Here is a 23708-nt window from a genome sequence, read left to right on the forward strand (position 1 = left end):
TACAGTAGGGGAGTGTAGATACAGCAGGGGAGTGTAGATACAGTAGGGGAGTGTAGATACAGCAGGGGAATGTAGATACAGCAGGGGATTGTAGATACAGCAGGGGATTGTAGATACAGTAGAGGAGTGTAGATACAGTAAGGGGAGTGTAGATACAGTAAGGGGAGTGTAGATACAGCAGGGGATTGTAGATACAGTAGAGGAGTGTAGATACAGCAGGGGATTGTAGATACAGCAGGGGAGTATAGATTCAGTGTATATGTGTGTGAGTTTTCTATCAGTCCCTTGTCCTACATCTGCAAATCCTTAGCCTATAGTCCCCTATATCTCCTGACTCCTACAGTCCCTTTATATCGCCTGACCCCTATAGTCCCCTGACCCCTATACTCCCCTATATCTCCTGACCCCTATAGTCCCCTGACCCCTATACTCCCCTATATCTCCTGACTCCTATAGTCCCCTGACCCCTATACTCCCCTATATCTCCTGACTCCTATAGTCCCCTGACCCCTATACTCCCCTATATCTCCTGGCTCCTATAGTCCCCTGACCCCTATAGTCCCCTGACCCCTATATCCCCTATATCTCCTGACTCCTATAGTCCCCTGACCCTTATAGTCCCCTGACCCCTATATCTGCACTATATCTCCTGACTCCTATAGTCCCCTGACCCCTATACTCCCCTATATCTCCTGACTCCTATAGTCCCCTGACCCCTATAGTCCCCTGACCCTTATACTCCCTATATCTCCTGACTCCTATAGTCCCCTGACCCCTATACTCCCCTATATCTCCTGACTCCTATAGTCCCCTGACCGCTATAGTCCCCTGACCCCTATACTCCCCTATATCTCCTGACTCCTATAGTCCCCTGACCCCTATAGTCCCCTGACCCCTATACTCCCCTATAGTCCCCTGACTCCTATAGTCCCCTGACCCCTATACTCCCTATATCTCCTGACTCCTATAGTCCCCTGACCCCTATAGTCCCCTGACCCCTATACTCCCCTATATAGTCCCCTGACTCCTATAGTCCCCTGACCCCTATACTCCCCTATATCTCCTGACCCCTATAGTCCCCTGACCCCTATAGTCCCCTGACCCCTATACTCCCCTATATCTCCTGACCCCTATACTCCCCTATATCTCCTGACTCCTACAGTCCCCTGACCCCTATACTCCCCTATATCTCCTGACTCCTATAGTCCCCTGACCCCTATAGTCCCCTGACCCCTATACTCCCCTATATCTCCTGACTCCTACAGTCTCCTGACCCCTATACTCCCCTATATCTCCTGACTCCTATAGTCCCCTGACCCCTATAGTCCCCTGACCCCTATAGTCCCCTGACCCCTATACTCCCCTATAGTCCCCTGACTCCTATAGTCCCCTGACCCCTATACTCCCCTATATCTCCTGACCCCTATAGTCCCCTGACCCCTATACTCCCCTATAGTCCCCTGACCCCTATACTCCCCTATATCTCCTGACCCCTATACTCCCTATATCTCCTGACCCCTATACTCCCCTATAGTCCCCTGACCCCTATACTCCCCTATAGTCCCCTGACCCCTATACTCCCCTATATCTCCTGACCCCTATATTCTCCTGACCCCTATACTCCCCTATATCTCCTGACTCCTATAGTCCCCTGACCCCTATAGTCCCCTATATCTCCTGACCCCTATACTCCCCTATAGTCCCCTGACCCCTATACTCCCCTATAGTCCCCTGACCCCTATACTCCCCTATAGTCCCCTGACCCCTATACTCCCCTATATCTCCTGACTCCTATAGTCCCCTGACCCCTATACTCCCCTATATCTCCTGACCCCTATAGTCCCCTGACCCCTATACTCCCCTATATCTCCTGACTCCTATAGTCCCCTGACCCCTATACTCCCCTATATCTCCTGACCCCTATAGTCCCCTGACCCCTATACTCCCCTATATCTCCTGACTCCTACAGTCCCCTGACCCCTATACTCCCCTATATATCCTGACCCCTATAGTCCCCTGACCCCTATACTCCCCTATATCTCCTGACTCCTATAGTCCCCTGACCCCTATACTCCCTATATCTCCTGACTCCTATAGTCCCCTGACCCCTATACTCCCCTATATCTCCTGACTCCTATAGTCCCCTGACCCCTATACTCCCCTATATCTCCTGACCCCTATAGTCCCCTGACCCCTATACTCCCCTATATCTCCTGACCCCTATAGTCCCCTGACCCCTATACTCCCCTATATCTCCTGACTCCTACAGTCCCCTGACCCCTATACTCCCCTATATCTCCTGACCCCTATAGTCCCCTGACCCCTATACTCCCCTATATCTCCTGACTCCTATAGTCCCCTGACCCCTATACTCCCCTATATCTCCTGACTCCTATAGTCCCCTGACCCCTATACTCCCCTATATCTCCTGACTCCTATAGTCCCCTGACCCCTATACTCCCCTATATCTCCTGACCCCTATAGTCCCCTGACCCCTATACTCCCCTATATCTCCTGACCCCCATAGTCCCCTGACCCCTATACTCCCCTATAGTCCCCTGACCCCTATACTCCCCTATATCTCCTGACTCCTATAGTCCCCTGACCCCTATACTCCCCTATATCTCCTGACCCCTATAGTCCCCTGACCCCTATACTCCCCTATATCTCCTGACTCCTATAGTCCCCTGACCCCTATACTCCCCTATATCTCCTGACCCCTATAGTCCCCTGACCCCTATACTCCCCTATATCTCCTGACCCCTATAGTCCCCTGACCCCTATACTCCCCTATAGTCCCCTGACCCCTATACTCCCCTATAGTCCCCTGACCCCTATACTCCCCTATATCTCCTGACTCCTACAGTCCCCTTTACCGGGACAGATGGCAGAAGTGGACAGAGGGGGAGATGGAGGAACAGAGAGAGAGATGGATAGAGACGGGGAGAGAGGGAGAAAGGGAGGGAGACAGGGAGACAGCAAGAGACAGACAGACAGACAGACAGACAGACAGACAGACAGACAGACAGACAGACAGACAAAGGGGGAGGTAGAAGGGAGTGTGTGAGCGTCAACAACAGGCACACATTTTGATACAGATTCAATAAATACTATTTCAGCACAGTTGCTGACCACTCTTCCATCTTTCATAACCAATCCATGATCTCTCCCTCTCTCTCCACCTCCACTCTTGTCCTCCGCCCTCCTACCTCCCTTTTGCATCAGTGAATACAGTAAAAACAAATGTGATAAAATAGAGAATCCTGTTGGAATAGAATGTCTATACACTCCTCTCTGAATGGTGAATTAAATATAGTTGCGTTGCAGAATGACGCATGATAGACCAGGAAGTGCCCACTGTGATATGCATCTGCCACGGTCGCCCACAAAGACTGGCGTAGGATCAGCGTTCCTCATGTCCAAGTTTGTTTTGAGCATAACGGCCAGTAGTTAGTATACACGTGGAAACATCCTGACTGTAAGGGATGTAGCCTATGCATCCAATAGAGGGTTTACAGGTAGCTATATTATAAAGAGCTCTAACAGGGGTCTCCAGCAGGTCAATTGCAAGCTACCAGTAGCTCGCTGCCAACCTATGAGTAGCTCCCCAAACAATCCTGAGTGCACAAACGTGTTCCACTGCAAAAAGTCATAAAGAAATCTCACAAGTATCAGATACCGCAAACTCCCAGCTACTATCTAATCAATGCAACATTGATGTTATCCCACCCCTTGTTAGCCACGATTGGCTTAAAAAGCCAAACCTGACACAATATATGGCAATTCATTTCCAGCAATATTGCACCTGTCTGTGTGGTGCGTGTGTTTGTCCATCACTCCATGTGTAACCATCTTGTGGTTTGACAGAAATACTTTCCCCAAAACCTTCTCAATTAAATATTAACTGTAAAGTAGGCTTACCTGACAGAAGTATGTCATGAGTAATTATTTCATTTGTATCTATTATTTAGATCAAACTTTGCCATGAAATGAGCAGCAGCAGTACAGACCACCACATTAGAGGACACATTCCTAACTCGCTAGATGGCAATTAAAGGGCCAGATGTGTAAAACTTCTTAAGGCTAGGGGGCAGTATTCGGAAGTTTGGATGACTGACGTACTCAAAGTAAACTGCCTGTTACTCAGGCCCAGAAGCTAAGTTATGCATATAATTGGTAGCATTGGATAGAAAACAGTCTGAAGTTTCTGTTAAACTTCTTATGGCTGAGGGCAGCATTGAGTAGCTTGGATGAATAAGGTACCCAGTAGTGCCCAGAGTAAACTGCCTGCTACGCTGTCCCAGATGCTAATATATGCATATTATTATTAGTATTGGATAGAAAACACTCTGAAGTTTCTAAAATGGTTTGAATGATGGCTGTGAGTATAACATAACTCATATGGCAGGCAAAAACCTGAGAAAAAATCGAACCAGGAAGTGGGAAATCTGAGGTTGGTCGATTTTCAACTCAGCCCCTATTGAAGATACAGTCGGATATTGGTCATCTTGCACTTCCTAAGGCTTCCACTAGATGTCAATCGTCTTTAGAAACGTGTTTGAGGCTTCTACTGTGAAGGGGGGCTGAATGAGAGGGGAATGAGTCAGAGGTCTGCCAGCAGTCACACGCTGGTCACGCGCATTCACATGAGAGGTATCTCCCGTTCCTTTGCTTTTCTGAAGACAAAGGAATTCTCCAGTTGGAATATTATTGAAGTTTTATGTTAAAAACCTCCTAAAGATTGATTCTATTGTTTGACAAGTTTCTACGGACTGTAATTTGACATTTGACACTTGACATTTCGTCTGCAACTAGTGAACGCGCTTCGTGAGTTTTGATTTGTTTACCAAACGCGCGAACAAAAGAAGCTATTTGGACATAAATGATTAACTTTATCGAACAAATCAAACATTTATTGTGGAACTGGAATTCTTGGGAGTGCATTCTGATGAAGATCATCAGAGGTAAGTGAATATTTATAATGTTGTTTCTGACTTCTGTTGACTCCAACATGGCGGATATATGTATTTGTTGTCTGAGCGCCGTACTCAGATTATTGCATGGTTTGCTTTTTCCGTAAAGCTTTTTTGCTTTTAGCTTTTTTGAAATCTGACACAGCGGTTGCATTAAGGAGAAGTATATCTTTAATTCCATGCATAACACTTGTATTTTCATCAACATTTATGATGAGTATTTCTGTAAATTGATGTGGCTCTCTGCAAAATCACCGGATGTTTTTGGAACTACTGAACATAACGCACCAATGTATACTGAGATTTTGTAATATAATAATGAACTTCATCAACCAAAACTTACATGTATTGTGTAACATGAAGTCATATGAGTGTCATCTGATGAAGATCATCAAAGGTTAGTGATTCATTTATCTCTATTTCTGATTTTTGTGACTCCTCTCTTTGGCTGGAAAAATGGCTGTGTTTTTATGTGAATAGGTGCTGACCTAACATAATTGTTTGTGGTGCTTTCGCTGTAAAGCCTATTTGAAATTGGACACTGTGGTGGGATTAACAACAAGATTACCTTTAAAATGGTATAAAATACTTGTATGTTTGAGGAATTTTAATTACTAGATTTCTGTTGTTTTGAATTTGGCGCCGTGCACTTTCACTGGCTGTTGTCATATCGATCCCGTTAAAGGGATTTCCGCCCTAAGAAGTTTTAACAGTTAAAACTGTTAAAATAATGTCTGTGAGTATAACAGAACTGATATGGCAGGCAAAAACCCGAGGAGAATCCATCACAAAATGTGTTTTTGAGGTCACAGGCCATTCCAATGCTTGTCTATGAGATATTCAAAGGAATTCCTCCCAGATTGCAGTTCCCATGGCTTCCGCTAGATGTCAACAGTCTTTAGAAAGGGTTTCAGGCTTGTTTTTTGAAAAATGAGCTAGTAGTTGTAATTTTTCAAGTTGTCTCTCATTAGGACTGTAGTCTTGTGGCGCGCGTGGATGAGGGCTTCGTGATTTATCTCTGGTATTGAACTTACTACATTCCGTCTTAAATTTGATAGTTTATTTACATATTAGTGTACCTGAGGATTGATTCGAAATGTTGTTTGACTTGTTTGGATGAAGTTTACTGGTAACTTTTGGGATTTCTTTGTCTGCATGTTGAACGGGTGGATTACTGAATCAAACGTGCCAACTAAACTGACTTTTTTGGGATATAAAGAAGGACTTTATCGAACAACACTCCCCCCAACATTTGTTGTGTAGCTGGGACCCTTGGGATTGCAAACAGAGGAAGATCTTCAAAGGTAAGTGATTAATTTGAACGCTATTTCTGATTTTTGTGATGCCTCTGCTGGTTTGGAAAATGTTTTTAATGCTAGGGTATGCAGGGTGCTGTCCTCAGATAATCACATGTTATGCTTTCACCGTAAAGCCTTTTTGAAATCTGACAACGCGGTTGGATTAACAAGAAGCTAAGCTTTTAAACAATGTAAATCGCTTGTATTTTCATGAATGTTTAATATTACGATTTTTGTATTTTGAATTTCGCGCTCTAAAATTTCACCAGATGTTGTCGAGGTGGGTTGCTAGCGTCCCACTTAGCCCAAAGAGGTTATTAAGGGGGAATTACACAAAACAAATCTAAATGTGTTAGTTTTCCTCCAGACCCCTTTAAAAAAGGTCTTCAGATGTGATTTAAGCATCGACATCCAATTCTGTTGTTTCTCTATAAACAATTGTAATTTTGAGAGTGAAAATATACAAAAATATATAAAAATCTAACGGAACATAATTTGGGAAAACATAAAACAAAATTTGGGAAACAAATCTCAGATTTTATAGAGCCCCATTTAGAGTTGTTAATTAACCATTATTTTACTAGGTATATCGACAGAAAACATTGTGCATGCACTACTGTCTCTTGTACACTAAGGACCTAGGGAAGAGTTGCAGAGAAGAAGAGAAGAATGTGACTATTTGAAAGCTAGAGAAAAATTACTATATGACTCGTGACATGTTTCATTTTTTTAAATTAACTCTCATGCTAGAAAAGGTTAGAGACCCCTGAGCTAGAAGGTACTAGTACAAGGAACAAACATCTATGCGTGAAGCTGGCGGAGAATATTGGTGCAGTGAGTAATCAAACACTATATATTGCAAGACTATTGGACAATGGACTCCATTGGTCCATTGGTCAGGACCTCATCATTAGGCGCCGTCGAGTGACTCACCTCTGATTATGGACAGCTTGGCGTTAACGTTGACCTCACCCTCGCTATTTTCCGCCACGCACTCGTAGATGTTCTCGTCCCGCGGCGCTCGTAGAGGCTGGATCCGAAGGACGGCGCCGGCACCCTCATCAAACTCTATAGTCTGTGTCAGAGAGAAAGGGCAACTTCATAGCAATCTGTTTTTGAGTTAAAGACAACCTAACTATTCTTCTAGGAGCTAGACTCCTCAACTAGCTCCTAGGGGCACCTTCATTTCACATACTGTATACCATTTTATTCACTGCAAAGCTTCAGAATATGAGCCAGGACATCGCTATGCTAGTCCAGTGGCCAAGTCTTCAGAAAAGGTCATCATGGAATAAGGTTAGTTTTGGGTTAGGTTAGTTAGTTTAATGTTTTCAAAATGTTCAAAGCCATCCATTAGGACAAATATGATTAGAAAAAAGTACCTTTGCAGAGTATAAACCCTCATTCTCAGCAATGTCAACTATCAGAACATAACTGTCAGTGTGCTCATATTGTACTCATAGATCACGCTATACATGTGATTTTACATGTGATTTCCATAATATATAACAAAGAGAACACACGAATGCATAGATGCGGGTGACCAAGTGAAGTGGTGTGTGGAGGTGCCTGTTGTCAGCCGAACGGTTCAGCGTCTGTACCTGTCCTGCACTTGTCATGTACTGTCCTATACTGAACTTGTCCTGTACCTGTCCTGTACTTGTCCTGTACTGTCCTATACTGAACTTGTCCGGTACTGTCCTATACTGAACTTGTCCTGTACCTGTCCTGTACTTGTCCTGTATTTGTCTTGTACTCTCCTGTACTTGTCCTGTTCTGTACTTGTCCTGTACTCTCCTGTATTTGTCTTGTAATGTACCTGACCTGTACTCTCCTGTATTTGTCCTGTACTGGGCTAGTCCTGTACTGGGCTTGTCCTGTACTGGGCTTGTCCTGTACTTGTCCTGTTCTTTCCTGTACTTGTCCTGTTCTTTCCTGTACTTGTCCTTTTCTTTCCTGTACTTGTCCTGTTCTTTCCTGTACTGTCCTATACTTGTCCTCTCATTGTCCTGTCTTGTACTTGTCCTGCACTGTCCTGTATTGTCCCAGATTTGTCCTGTATAGATCTGTCCTGTATTTGTCATCTCAGGGAACTTGTCCTGTACCTGTCTTGTCTGGACTTGACCTGTTCTGTACTTGTCCTGTCCTGTACATGTCCTTTTTGGCTCTGTACCTGTCCTGTACTGCTCTGTATGTGTCCTGTACTTGTCCTGTACTGTACTTGTCCTGTACCTGTCCTGTACTCTCCTGTACTTGTCCTGTACTGTACTTGTCCTGTACTGTACTTGTCCTGTACCTGTCCTGTACTCTCCTTTACTCTCATGTACTTGTCCTGTATTTGTCCTGTACTCTCCTGTATATGTCTTGTAATGTACTTGTCCTGGACTTGTCCTGTACTTGTCCTGTTCTTTCCTTTATTCGTCCTGTCCTTTCCTGTACATGTCCTGTTCTTTCCTTTATTTGTCCTGTACTGGCCTGTACTTGTCCTGTACTGGCCTGTAGTTGTCCTGTACTGGCCTGTACTTGTCCTGTCTTGTATTTGTCCTGCACTGTATTGTCCCCAATTGGTCCTGTATTTGTCATCTCAGGGAACTTGTCCTGTACATGTCTTGTCTGGACTTGACCTGTTCTGTACTTGTCCTGTCCTGTACATGTCCTGTACGGCTCTGTACCTGTCGTGTACTGCTCTGTATTTGTCCTGTACTTGTCATGTTCTGTACTTCTCCAGTTCTTATTTGTCCTGTACTCTCCTCTATGTGTCTTGTAATGTACTTGTCCTGGCCTTGTCCTTGACTTGTCCTAGATTTTCTCTGTTCTTTCCTGTACTTGTCCTGTACTGTACTGTCCTGTACTGCTCTGTATTTGTCCTATACTGTATTTGTCCTGTACTGTACTTGTCCTGCACTGTCCTGTATTGTATCGATTTGTCCTGTAAAGATCTGTCCTGTATTTGTCATCTCAAGGAACTTGTCCTGTACCTGTCTTGTTCTGTACTTGACCTGTTCTGTACTTGTCCTGTCCTGTACATGTCCTGTACGGCTCTGTACTTCTCCCTGTAAATGTCCTGTACGGCTCTGTACTTGTCCTGTACTGCTCTGTATTTGTCCTGTACTGTCCTGTACTGCTTTGTATTTGTCCTGTACTGTACTTGTCCTGTACTGTATGGTACTGTCCTATCCTGTACTTGTCCTGTACTGTACTGTCTTGTGTTTGTCCTGCACTGCCATGTATTGGCCTGTATTTGTCATCTCAAGGAACTTGTCCTGCACTGGTCTTGTTCTGCACTTGTCCTGTCCTGTACTGGCCTTGTCCTGTACTGGCCTTGTCCTGTCCTGTATTTGTCCTTTACTGGCCTTGTCCTGTCCTGTATTTGTCCTGTACTGGCCTTGTTCTGTACTTGTCCTGTACTGGCCTTGTCCTGTATTTGTCCTGTACCGCTCTTGTTCTGCACTTGTCCTGTATTTGTCCTGTACTGGCCTTGTGCTGTCCTGTACTGTCCTGCACTGGCCTTGTCCTGTCCTGTCCTGGCCTTGTCCTGTCCTGTCCTGTATTTGTTCTGTACTGGCCTTGTCCTGTCCTGTACTGTTGTCCTGTCTTGTATTCCTTATTTGTTCTGTACTGGCCTTGTCCAAACCTGTCCCCTGTCCAGGACAACTTCTGGGCCTTGTCCTGTCAATGTCCTGTATTATATTTTTATTTAACTAGGCAAGTGATACAGCCAAACCCTTGAACCAGGACAGTCTGCCAGTTGTGCAATGCCAATGGGACTTTGTCCTGTACTGTTCTGTACTTGTCCTGTACTCTCCTGTATTTGTCCTGTACATGCCTGTCCTGTACCTGTCCTCTATTTGTCCTGTACATGCCTGTCCTGTACTTGTCATGTACTTGGGTTCCATCTTCTTCTTCTCTTATTAATACTCAGGTACCAGCTTCTTCTTCTCTTATTAATACTCAGGTACCATCTTCTTCTTCTCTTATTAATACTCAGGTACCATCTTCTTCCCTCCTCCTAAGTACGCTGGCAGCGTTGTTAACGTGATAGTGTGTTAGCACAAGAGTGTGTATGTGTGTGTTAGCACAAGAGTGTGTATGTGTGTGTTAGCACAAGAGTGTGTATGTGTGTGTTAGCACAAGAGTGTGTATGTGTGTGTTAGCACAAGAGTGTGTATGTGTGTGTTAGCGAGTCTGTGTGTGTGTGCTGTCGATGTGAGGAGTGTGTTAATTAAGGAAACCCTGAGAATCAATCATGACTTTAGACACACCATCTGGGCTCACACAGAGACACACAACAAACAAACATCATAAATAAGGCACAGCGGGCGCAGGGGGAAAGTAGCACGCCACTACTAGAACCGAAAGTAAAACAAACGTCAAATTCAGCTAGTCATTCAAGTGGAAAAGGACAAGTAGATTGCATTGGCACTGTGCCATGTCATGTCACTTAACATGGTGGTTTCTTGTAATTGATGCCTGGTTAAATTAAAACCACTGTCTGTCGTGATGTAGTTTGTGTACAAGTAAATGATCTACCAGAAGTGATATATCCATGTCAAATGAACGAATAGACTTGTGTGGATCAGTTTGTAAAAGCTTTAGCAATGCCAGGGTTGTGGGTTCGATTCCTGTTGGGGCCACATATACAAATATGTAAGTTGCTTTGGATAAATGTGTCCGCTAAATTGTATTTATTATGTATATTATATTCAGATTTATTATTCCATACTACATCCACAACAGTAGGGGGCAGTGTAGGGTTACAAGGTTACACTGTCTCACCTCAATGCGCTGGGAGTTGACTTTCTTCCCCTTCTTGTTCCAGCTCACCCGGGGCTTAGGGTCTCCTGTCGCCTGGCACACGAATGAGACCACACCCCCAGATACGCCAATCTGGTCTACGGGAACTTTAGTGAATCTTGGTGGTGCTGGAACGAGTGAGAGGGGGAGAGGGAGAGACATTAGAACAGACTAAAGAAACCAAAGTGATGCAACAGTACCAGTGGATTTAACCCAATTTAGCCCAGTTGTAGCTGCAAATGAAGGTAATTACATTTCGAAAAGTTTATGTGCATACACAAACCAACAGACACATGTACACACACACACACACACACCAAAAACACACACACACCAACAACAAAAAACACACACACACCAAAAAACACACACACACACACACCAAAATGGCGGTGTGAGACAAAGGCAGCCATTTTACATGACCCCAACCTATTTTTTTTCATAACTTATTTTTTTACTCATTTTGTACATAATGTTGCCGCTACCGTTTCATATGACCGAAAATAACTTCTGAACATCAGCACTGGGATTACTCACCACGGACTGGAAGAATATTTTTTTCCCGTTAACGGGTCTGACAAGCCTGACAAGCTTCCTCGGGAACAGGCCCAGATCCCTGTGATTTGCGTGAAAAAAGAGGCGGGAAAAAAAGGGCCGGAGGGCAGGCTGCCTTCTGAGAATTCATAGGCGGTCAAATAAACCCCAACTACCTTCCATTCTGCTAGAAAACGTGCAATCTTTGGACAATAAAATAGACGACCTACACGGAAGATTAAACTACAAAAGGGACATTCAAAACTGTAACATCTTATGCTTCACGGAGTCGTGGCTAAACGACGACACTATCAACATACAGCTGGCTGGTTACACGCTGCACCGGCAGGATAGAACACCGTCGTCTGGTAAGACAAGGGGCAGCGGACTATGTATTTTTTGTAAATAACAGCTAGTGCACGATATTCAAGGCTATTGCTGAGGCTGAGGAAGAGTATCTCATGATTAACTGTAGACCACACTATCTACCTAGAGAGTTTTCATCTGTATTCTTCGTAGCTGTTTTACATACCACCACAGTCAGAGGCTGGCACTAAAACACCATTGAATGAGCTGCATTCCGCCATAAGCAAACAAGAAAACTTTCACCCAGAGGCGGTGCTCCTAGTAGCCTGGGACTTTAACGCATGGAAACTTAAATCCATTTGACCAAATTTCTATCAGCATGTTAAATGTGCAACCACAGGAAAAAAGAACTCTGGGCCACCTTTACTCAACACACAGAGACGCATACAAAGCTCTCCCTCGCCCTCCATTTGGCAAATCTGACCATAATTCTGTCAGTGAGTAGATTAATAAAAAAGTGGTCAGATGAAGCAGATACTAAGCTACAGGACTGTTATGCTAGCACAGATTGGAATATGTTCCGTGTTTCCTCCAACGGCATTGAGGAGTAAACCACATCAGTTATTGGCTTCATCAATAAGTGCATCGATGACATCATCCTAACAGTGACCGTACGTACATACCGCAACCAGAAGCCATAGATTACAGGCAACATCTGCACTGAGCTAGAGGGTAGAGCTGCCACTTTCAAGGAGTTGGACTTTAACCTGGACGCTTATAAGAAATCCCGCTATGCCCTCCGACGAACCATCAAACAGGCAAAGCGTCAATACAGGATTAAGATCGAATCATAGTACACCGGCTCTGACGCTCGTAGATTGTGACAAGGTTTGCAAAAAAACATTACAGACTACAAAGGGAAGCACAGCCAAGAGCTGCCCAGTGACACAAGCCTACTAGATGAGCTAAACTACTTCTATGCTCGCTCCGAGGCAAATAACACTGAAACATGCATGAGAGCACCAGCTGTTCCGGAAGGCTGTGTCATCACGCTCTCCACAGCCGATGTGAGTAAGACCTTTAAACAGGTCAATATTCACAAGGCCGCAGGGCCAGAAGGATTACCAAGATGTTTACTCCGAGCATTTGCTGACCAACAAGCAAGTGTCTTCACTGACATTTTCAACCTCCACCTGTCCGAGTCTGTAATACCAACATATTTTAAGCAGACTACCATAGTCCCTGTGCCCAAGAACACCAATGTAACCTGCCTAAATGACTACTGACCCGTAGAACTCACGTCTGTAGCCATGACGTGCTATGCAAGGCTGGTCATGGCTCACATCAACACCATCATCCCAGAAACCCTAGACCCACTCCAATTTGCATTCCACCCCAACAGATCCACAGATGATGTAATCGCTATTGCACTCAACACTGCCCTTTCCCACCTGGACAAAAGGAACACCTATCTAAGAATGCTATTCATTGCTACAGCTTAGCGTTCAACACCATAGTGCCCTCAAATCTTATCAATAAGCTAAGGACCCTGGGACTAAACACCTCCCTCTGCAACTGGATCCTGGACTTCCTGACAGGCTGCCCCCCGTTGGTAGGGTTAGGTAACAACACATCTGCTACACTGATCGTCAACACAGGGTCCCCTCAGTGGTGCGTGCTCAGTCCCCTCCTGCACTTCCAGTTCACTCATGACTGCATGGCCAGGCACGACTCCAACACCATCATTAAGTTTGTCGATGACACAACAGTGTTAGGCCTGATCACCAAGAACGAAGAGACAGCCTATAGGGAGGAGGTCAGAGACCTGGCCGTGTGGTGCCAGGACAACAACCTCTCCCTCAGTGTGATCAAGACAAAGGAGATGATTGTGGACTACAGGAAAAAGAGGCCCGAGCACGCCCCCATTCTCATCGACGGGGCTGCAGTGGAGCAGGTTGAGAGCTTCAAGTTCCTTGGTGTCCACATTACCAACAAACTAACATAGTCCAAGCACACCAAGACAGTTGTGAAGAGGGCACGACAAAACCTATTCCCCCTCAGGAGACTGAAAAGATTTGGCATGGGTCCTCGCTTCCTGCCATCCAGTACCTCTAAACCAGGATGTGTCAGAGGAAGGCCCTAAAAATTGTCAAAGACTCCAGCAACCCTAGTCATAGACTGTTCTCTCTGCTACCGCACGGCAAGTGGTATCGGAGCACCAAGTCTAGGTCCAAGAGGCTTCTAAACAGTTTCAAGCCCCAAGCCATAAGACTCCTGAACATCTAATCAAATGGCTACCCAGACTATTTGCATTGACCCCCCCTCCCCCTTTTACACCGCCGCACATTGACTCTGCATTGGTACCCCCCTGTATATAGTCTCGATATTGTTATTTTACTGCTGCTCTTTAATTACTTGTTACTTTTATTTGTTATTCTTATCTGTATTTTTTACACTGCATTGTTGGTTAGGGGCTCGTAAATAACCATTTCACTCTAAGGTCTATACCAGTTGTATTCGGCGCATGTGACTAATAAAATTAGATTTTATTTTATTTGAAAAACACACACACCAAAAAATACACCCACACACCAAAAAATACACACACACAATCACACCAAAACACACACACCAAAACACAAACACACACACACACACAAAACAGACACACACACACACCAAAACAGACACACACAAACACACACAAAACACACAAAAAACACACACACCAAAACACAAACACACACACACACCAAAACAGACACAACACACACACACACCAAAACAGACAGACACACACACACACACACACACCAAAACACACACACCAAAACACACACACACTTTCATTGTATGAGAAGGCAGTGAGGACATGAACTGGACTTCCTCATTCCGCTGCTGTATAATTTGACGGCTAGACAATATGCACCCTGACACACTGACACCTGACACCCTGACAACCTAATACCCTAACACTCTGACACCCTGACGACCTAACACGCTGACGCCCTGAAACGCTGACAACATAACACCCTAACAACCTAACACCTGACGACCTAACACCCTGACACACTGACACGCTGACGACCTAACACCCTGGCACCTGACACCCTGACGACCTAACACGCTGACGACCTGGCATGGTGACAAGCTGACGCCTTGACAAGCTAACTCTGCTTCTCTGACACGCTGACACCCTGATTCCCTGACACCGATTCCCTGACACCCTGATTCCCTGACATGCTGACACCCTGATCCCCTGACACCCTGATTCCCTGACACCCTGACACGCTGACACCCTGATCCCCTGACACCCTGAATCCATGACACCCTGAAACCAACATTAATCATTTAATGGAGCAATGAATAATAAAGCACTAAGGGAATTGCGGAGGCTGACGGGAGCTGAGGCGGATGGGAGCTACGGAGGCTGACGGGAGCTGAGGCTGACGGGAGCTGAGGCGGACGGGAGCTACGGAGGCTGATGGGAGCTGTGGAGGCTGACGGGAGCTACGGAGGCTGACGGGAGCTGAGGCGGACGGGAGCTACGGAGGCTGACGGGAGCTGCGGAGGCTGACGGGAGCTACGGAGGCTGACGGGAGCTACGGAGGCTGACGGGAGCTGCGGAGGCTGACGGGAGCTGAGGCGGATGGGAGCTACGGAGGCTGATGGGAGCTGAGGCGGACGGGAGCTACGGAGGCGGACGGGAGCTACGGAGGCTGACGGGAGCTGCGGAGGCTGACGGGAGCTGCGGAGGCTGACGGGAGCTGCGGAGGCTGACGGGAGCTGGGAGGCTGACGGGAACTGCGGAGGCTGACGGGAACTGCGGAGGCTGACGGGAGCTGCGGAGGCTGACGGATCTGTGAAGGCTGACAGATCTGTGGAGGCTGATGGATCTGTGGAGGCTGACATGAGCTCTACAGAGATTTGTTCTGCATTACAACTATACTAAACACCGTTCTGAAGTTTTTTATTTTTTTAACAGAACATCCTTGCCTTGACTGAAGAATATCAACTCAAATCAATAATACCATGTTCACTTTCTTCCTAATATTCTCTGATTTTACCAACATTGCTAAGGAGGACACAGCAACTTTTTAGTTGCTTAGTTTGTCTTCTGCTGGGCTGGGGGTCAGTCAGCTTTCACAACAGCAGTGGGAATCCTCTAGGGCAGTCGTTCCCAAACTTTCTATAGTCCCGTACCCCTTCCAAACATTACACCTCCAGCTTCATACCCCCTCGAGCACCATGGTCAGCGCACTATCAAACGTTGTTTTTTGCCATCATTGTAAGCCTGCCACACACACACACTATACGATACATTTATTAAACATAAGAATGGGTGAGTTTTTGTCACAACTTGGCTCGTGGGAAGAGACAAATAGCTCTTATAGGACCAGGGCACAAATAATAATCTAATAATAATCAAGAATTTTGCTCTTTATTTAACCATTTTACATATAAAACTGTATTTGTTCATCGAAAATTGTGAATAACTCACAGGTTAATGAGAAGGGTGTGCTTGAAAGCATGCACATAACTCTGTAATGTTGGGTTGTTTGGAGATTCTCAGTCTTAAATTATTTTCGACACATAATTTTTCCTGTATTTAGTTTTCATGCTAGTGCGGGCAGAGAATCCACTCTCACATAGGTACGTGGTTGCAAAGGGCATCAGTGTCTTAACAGCGCGATTTGCCAAGGCAGGACACTCTGAACGCATCCCAATCCAGAAATCGGTCAGTGGCTTCTGATTAAATTAAATTTTCACAGAACCGCATGTTGCAATTTCAATAAGGCTCTCTTGTTCAGATATCGGTAAGTGGACTGGAGGCAGGAAAGGGATTAGGAATCCAGTTGTTTGTGTCATCCGTTTTGGGAAAGTATCTGCGTAATTGCACACCCAACTCACTCAGGTGCTTCGCTATATGACATTTGACATTGTCCGTAGCTTGAGTTCATTTGCACACAAAAAAATTATGGAAATACCTGTGTGTTGTCCTTGTTAATGCAGACAGAGAAGAGCTCCAACAACTTAATCGTAGCCTCAATTTTGTCACACACATTGAATATAGTTGCAGAGAGTCCCTCTAATCCCAGATTCAGATCATTCTGGCGAGAAAAAACATCACCCAGATAGGCCAGTCATGTGAGAAACTCGTCATCATGCCAAGCGTTCAGACAAGTGAAGATTATGGTCAGTAAAGAAAACTTTCAGCTCGTCTCTCAATTTTGCGCAATCCCGAGAGAGTGCATTTCTTGTTTACCTTTTATATTGACAACGTTATTGTCCGGTTGAAATTTTATAGATAATTTAGGCTAAAAACAACCTGAGGAATGAATATAAACATCGTTTGACTTGTTTCTATGAACTTCACGGATACAATTTGTTTTTTTTTGTCTGCCTGTTTTGACTGCGTTTGAGCCTGTGGATTACTGAAGTAAATGCGCGAACAAAACTGAGGTTTTTGGATATAAAGAGACTTTATCGAACCAAAGGAACATTTATTGAGTAAATTAATGTCTTCTGAGTGCCACCATATGAAGATCATCAAAGGTAAGGGATTCATTTTATCTCTATTTCTGAGTTTTGTAACGCTTCTGCTTGGCTTGTTACTGTTTGTAATAATTTGTCAACTGGGCTATGTTCTGGGCTAAGTATGTTCTGGGCTAGGTATGCTTTCACTGAAAGCATTTTATAAATCTGACACCTTGGTTGGATTAACAAGAAGTTAATCTTTAAACCTATGTAAAATATGTTTTGTTTTCTGAATTTTTATAATGAGCATTTCTGTATTTGAATTTGGCGCTCTGCAATCTCACTGGATGTTGTCCAGATGGGACGCTAGCGTCCCACATACCCTAGAGAGGTTAACATAGTTAACCATTTCAACTGTAGTATCCAAAATGTATTTCAAGCTATCAGGCATTGCTTTGGCAGCAAAAGCCTCTCGGTGGATGCTGCAGTGTACGCAATTGGCGTCGGGAGCAACTGCTTGCACGCGCGTTACCACTCCACTATGGCTCCCTGTCATGGCTTTCAAATCAAATCAAATCAAATCAAATCAAATCAAATGTTATTTGTCACATACACATGGTTAGCAGATGTTAATGCGAGTGTAGCGAAATGCTTGTGCTTCTAGTTCCGACAATGCAGTAATAACGAGCAAGTAATCTAACTAACAATTCCAAAAAAAAAAACTACTGTCTTATACACAGTGTAAGGGGATAAAGAATATGTACATAAGGATATATGAATGAGTGATGGTACAGAGCAGCATAGGCAAGATGCAGTAGATGATATCGAGTACAGTATATACATATGAGATAAGTATGTAAACCAAGTGGCATAGTTAAAGTGGCTAGTGATACATGTAACATAAGGATGCAGTCGATGATATAGAGTACAGTATCAACGTATGCATATGAGATGAACAATGTAGGGTAAGTAACATTATATAAGGTAGCATTGTTTAAAGTGGCTAGTGATATATTTACATAATTTCCCATCAATTCCCATGATTAAAGTGGCTGGAGTAGAGTCAGTGTCATTGACAGTGTGTTGGCAGTAGCCACTCAATGTTAGTGGTGGCTGTTTAACAGTCTGATGGCCTTGAGATAGAAGCTGTTTTTCAGTCTCTCGGTCCCAGCTTTGATGCACCTGTACTGACCTCGCCTTCTGGATGACAGCGGGATGAACAGGCAGTGGCTCGGGTGGTTGATGTCCTTGATGATCTTTATGGCCTTCCTGTAGCATCGGGTGGTGTAGGTGTCCTGGAGGGCAGGTAGTTTGCCCCCGGTGATGCGTTGTGCAGACCTCACTACCCTCTGGAGAGCCTTACGGTTGAGGGCGGTGCAGTTGCCATACCAGGCGGTGATACAGCCCGCCAGGATGCTCTCGATTGTGCATCTGTAGAAGTTTGTGAGTGCTTTTGGTGACAAGCCGAATTTCTTCAGCCTCCTGAGGTTGAAGAGGCGCTGCTGCGCCTTCCTCACGATGCTGTCTGTGTGAGTGGACCAATTCAGTTTGTCTGTGATGTGTATGCCGAGGAACTTAAAACTTGCTACCCTCTCCACTACTGTTCCATCGATGTGGATGGGGGTGTTCCCTCTGCTGTTTCCTGAAGTCCACAATCATCTCCTTAGTTTTGTTGACGTTGAGTGTGAGGTTATTTTCCTGACACCACACTCCGCTTTTGCGCCATCAGTACAGATACCAACACATCTTGACCACCAAAGTCCATTTGATGTCACAAAGCTGTCCAGTACTTTACAAATATCCTCTCCTGTTGTCCTGGTTTCCAGTGGTTCGCAGAAGAGGATATCTTCCTATATATACCAGGAGCTGTGCCAGGCCCGCCACGTCTGTTGACTCATCCAGCTGTAAAGCATAGAATTCCCTGGCTTGTTGGCGAAGAAGCAATTGTTTCTAAACATCTCCTGCCATGTCACTGCTGTGTTGTGAAACAGTGTTGTTTGATGAAGACATTGTCTGTATCGTTTTTGGGGCCTTTTCCCCCAGCATTGTCCCAGCCATATCCGCAGAAGCAGGAAGAATTAAGTCCTCCACAATAGTATGGGGCTTGCCTGTCCTAGCCACTTGGTAGCTCACCATATAAGACGCTTCTATCCCCTGCTTATTAATGGTATTTGTTGCTTTTTATAAATGTCTTACTACTCGAAAGTCTTCTTAATTCTCACTCAAAAAACTCCTGTGGTTTATTTTTCAAATTGGCATGTTTTGTTTCTAAATGTCTGAACAAGAGAAGGTTTTATCGAGTTGTGAGAATTCTCAGGGTCATTGAAGCCCTCGACTGTGTGCTTTCTCATGTGTGGCCATCAGAGGTTCACTGTGTGTGTGTGTGTGTGTGTGTGTGTGTGTGTGTGTGTGTGTGTGTGTGGCAAAGTCATATTTGTCTGGTCATAAACTACAAGATTTCTAGGTAACCTTCATCTAATTAATACTAGTACACACATCTTATTAATACTAGTATACTCATCTAATTAATACTAGTATACACATCTTATTAATACTACAGTCGTGGCCAAAAGTTTTGAGAATGACACGAATATACATTTTCACAAAGTCTGCTGCTTCAGTTTGTAAGATGGCAATTTGCATATACTCCAGAATGTTATGAAGAGTGATCAGATGAATTGCACAGTCCCTCTTCGCCATGCAAATGGTCTGAATCCCCAAAAACATTTCCTCTGCATTTCAGTACTGCCACAAAAGGACCAGCTGACATCATGTCAGTGATTCTCTTGTTAACACAGGTGTGAGTGTTGACGAGGACAAGGCTGGAGATCACTCTGTCATGCTGATTGAGTTCGAATAACAGACTGGCAGCTTCAAAAGGAGGGTGGTGCTTGGAATCCTTGTTCTTCCTCTGTCAATCATGGTTACCTGCAAGGAAACACGTGCCGTCATCATTGCTTTGCACAAGAAAGGGCTTCACAGGCAAGGATATTGCTGCCAGTAAGATTGAACCTAAATCAACCATTTATCAGATCATCAAGAACTTCAAGGAGAGCGGTTCAATTGTTGTGAAGAAGGCTTCAGGGCACCCAAGAAAGTCCAGCAAGCACCAGGACCGTCTCCTAAAGTTGATTCAGCTGCGGGATCGTGGCACCACCAGTACAGAGCTTGCTCAGGAATGGCAGCAGGCAGGTGTGAGTGCATCTGCACGTACAGTGAGACAAAGACTTTTTGAGGATGGCCTGGTGTCAAGAAGGGCAGCAAAGAAGCCACTTCTCCCCAGGAAAAACATCAGGGACACACTGATATTCTGCAAAAGGTACAGGGATTGGACTGCTGAGGACTGGGGTAAAGTAATTTTCTCTGATAAATCCCTTTTCCGATTGTTTGGTGGATCCGGAAAAAAGCTTGTCCGGAGAAGACAAGGTGACGCTACCATCAGTCCTGTGTCATGCCAACAGAAAAGCATCCTGAGACCATTCATGGTTGGGTTGCTTCTCAGCCAAGGGAGTGAGCTCACTTACAATTTTGCCTAAGAACACAGCCATGGATAAATAATGGCACCAACTCATCCTCCGAGCGCAACTTCTCCCAACCATCCAGGAACAGTTTGGTGACGAACAATGCCTTTTACAGTATGATGGAGCACCTTGCCATAAGGCAAAAGTGATAACTAAGTGGCTCTGGGAACAAAACATTGATATTTTGGGTCTATGGCCAGGAAACTCCCCAGACCTATATCCCATTGAGAACTTGTGGTCAATCCTTAAGAGGCGGGTGGACAAACAAAACCCCACAAATTCTGACAAACTCCAAGCATTGTTTATGCAAGAATTGGCTGCCCTCAGTCAGGATGTGGACCAGAAGTTAATTGACAGCATGCCAGGGCAGATTGCAGAGGTCTTGAAAAAGAAGGGTCATTACTACAAATATTGACTCTTTGCATCAACTTCATGTAATTGTCAATAAAAGCCTTTGACACTTATGAAATGCTCGTAATTATACTTCTCAATACTTTTGGCCATGACTGTACTTCGGCACATATAACACACTGTTGCTGAGGAAAGGCACTACTCCCAATATAAGTTAACCCCAAATCAATGTATTTCCCATCATATTTGCGCCTCTTCGATGGTCTAACGTCCCTATCTGTTGTTCGGTGCTTTCCCGGGTAAGGGGGCAGAAGCTCTTCGGCTGCATCAGATTCACAACTGTCAGTGTCCAACAAATGTAGAATTACTGATGCTAGCATTGGATGTCCTCATGGAAGCAGAACAACTTGTGTCATCAACAGGGGCAGGTGTAGTGCTGCTGTAGTACTGCTGATAATAGCAGTACTACCAGCAGAGCTGGTATGTCTCTTTATGGACACGGGCCCTACTTTCTTTAACCATTTATCAATTTTTAAGCAAACGGAATGAGCAGCAGCTACATTTGGCTACATACGGACCGTTAGTGGAATTCCATTTAGAGAGTAACGGTTAATGTGATTGGATGTTAATTATTTGACTAGGCTACCTGCCTGTACTTGACATTGTGTTGTTATTTCGCTGAACACTAGATGGTTTAATTTTATTTTTGGCAGCCAAACGAGATAACTCAGGTGAGAAAAAAACCTCACCCAAAGGTATTGCCCCGTTGGAAAATATAAATGGACTGTTTGAAAATGTGAATCACATTTATATTTGGTGTACCCCCGACGGCATTGCGAGTACCCCAGTTGGGGTGTACCTGCTCTGGGGGAACATGTTAACTCCGGGGCGTAGGGATATGTGTGGATGAGAAAATGTGCAGAGCATGTACATACGGATTAGTAATTAACAGGCTGTGGGCAGGTGGAACCCCTCACTCTCTCTACTCTCTCTCCCTGGGCCTTCATAAACACACATGGAGGAGAGCTCCACTGCAGAGACTGGAGAGAGGGATGGAGGGAGAGCGGGAGGAGGGAGAGGGAGATGGAGGGAGAGAGAGGTAGGGAGGGGTTGGGGGTGAGTGGGAGAAGGGGAGGGAGTGAGACAGAGTGGATGAGTGGGTGGGGTAGAAAACAAGGGAGGAGAGGGAGAGAGATAGAAAGAGAGAGAGGGAAAAAGAGAGAGAGGGAAAAAGAGTGCCTCGGGATAGCATAGCACAGAAAGTACTCCAAAACAAGCTCACACACACAAACGCACACACACACACCGTCAGTAAGACATCTACACGCACAGCACTCCCATAACAGGCCTATACATGAGTCAGAAAGAGTCCCATCGACACTGAGCATCAAACGTGACCACAACGCTTTTGATCCTTCATAACATAGATAGCAGTGGGCCGACCGGCATTCCCCCTTAAGGCTCCTTATGGTATTCCCATGCGGCGTCCCAAAGGGCACCCTATTTTAAGTGCACTACTTTTGACCAGTGCATTATGGGCCATGGTCAAAAGTGGTGCACTTTCTAGAGAATAGGGTGTTATTTGGGACGCAACCCATCGATGGGAGACTGGCCAAGGTGTCCTCTCTACCTGATGTGCGCTACGGCTCCACAACAAACCAGACAAATGTTGTGATGAAGGGAGATGAAGAGAGAGAGGAAGAGATTGAGAGAGAAAGAGACATGAAGAGAGATAAATAACACAGTGGCCTCCATCATTCTTAAATGGAAGAAGTTTGGAACCACCAAGACTCCTCTTAGAGCTGTCCGCCAGGCCAAACTGAGCGATCGGGGTAGAAGAGCCTTGGTCAGGGAGGTGACCAAGAACCCGATGGTCACTCTGACAGAGCTCATGAGTTCCTCTGTGGCAATGGGAGAACCTTCCAGAAGAACAACCATCTTTGCAGCACTCAACCAATCAGGCCGTTATGGTATAGTGGCCAGACGGAAGCCACTTCCGTAAAAAACACATGACAACCCGCTCTGAGTTTGCCAAAAGCCACGTCACTTCTTGGTGACAGGAGGCAGTATTGAGTAGCTTGGATGAATAAGGTGCCCAGAGTAAACTGCCTGCTACTCAGTCCAGATGCTAATATATGCATATTATTATTAGTATTGGATAGAAAACACTCTGAAGTTTCTAAAACTGTTTGAATGATGTCTGTGAGTATAACATATGGCAGGCGAAAACCTGGGAAAAATCCAACCAGGAAGTGGGAAATCTGAGGTTTGTAGTTTTTCAACTCTTTGCCATTCCAATATACAGTGTAAATGGGGTCATATTGCACTTCCTAAGGCTTCCACTAGATGTCAACAGTCTTTAGAATATTGTTTCAGGCTTCTACTGTGAAGGGAGAGAGATAGAAAGAGAGAGGGAAAAGAGTGCCTCGGGATAGCATAGCACAGAAAGGGAT

The 23708-nt window shown here is 45.0% G+C and overlaps 1 protein-coding gene across 1 annotated transcript in view; it reads right to left on the reverse strand.

Moving 5' to 3' along the window:
- The window catches only part of LOC112237332 (receptor-type tyrosine-protein phosphatase S-like), a 481675-nt gene that overhangs the window by 235944 nt on the left and 222023 nt on the right, over window positions 1–23708 (reverse strand). Inside the window, 2 exon segments of the mRNA XM_042322948.1 lie at window positions 7205–7346; window positions 11048–11193. Coding sequence (XP_042178882.1) covers window positions 7205–7346; window positions 11048–11193 — 288 coding nt within the window.

Source organism: Oncorhynchus tshawytscha, linkage group LG06 (assembly GCF_018296145.1).
Source record: "Oncorhynchus tshawytscha isolate Ot180627B linkage group LG06, Otsh_v2.0, whole genome shotgun sequence".
In the NCBI taxonomy this organism is placed as follows: Eukaryota; Metazoa; Chordata; class Actinopteri; order Salmoniformes; family Salmonidae; genus Oncorhynchus; species Oncorhynchus tshawytscha.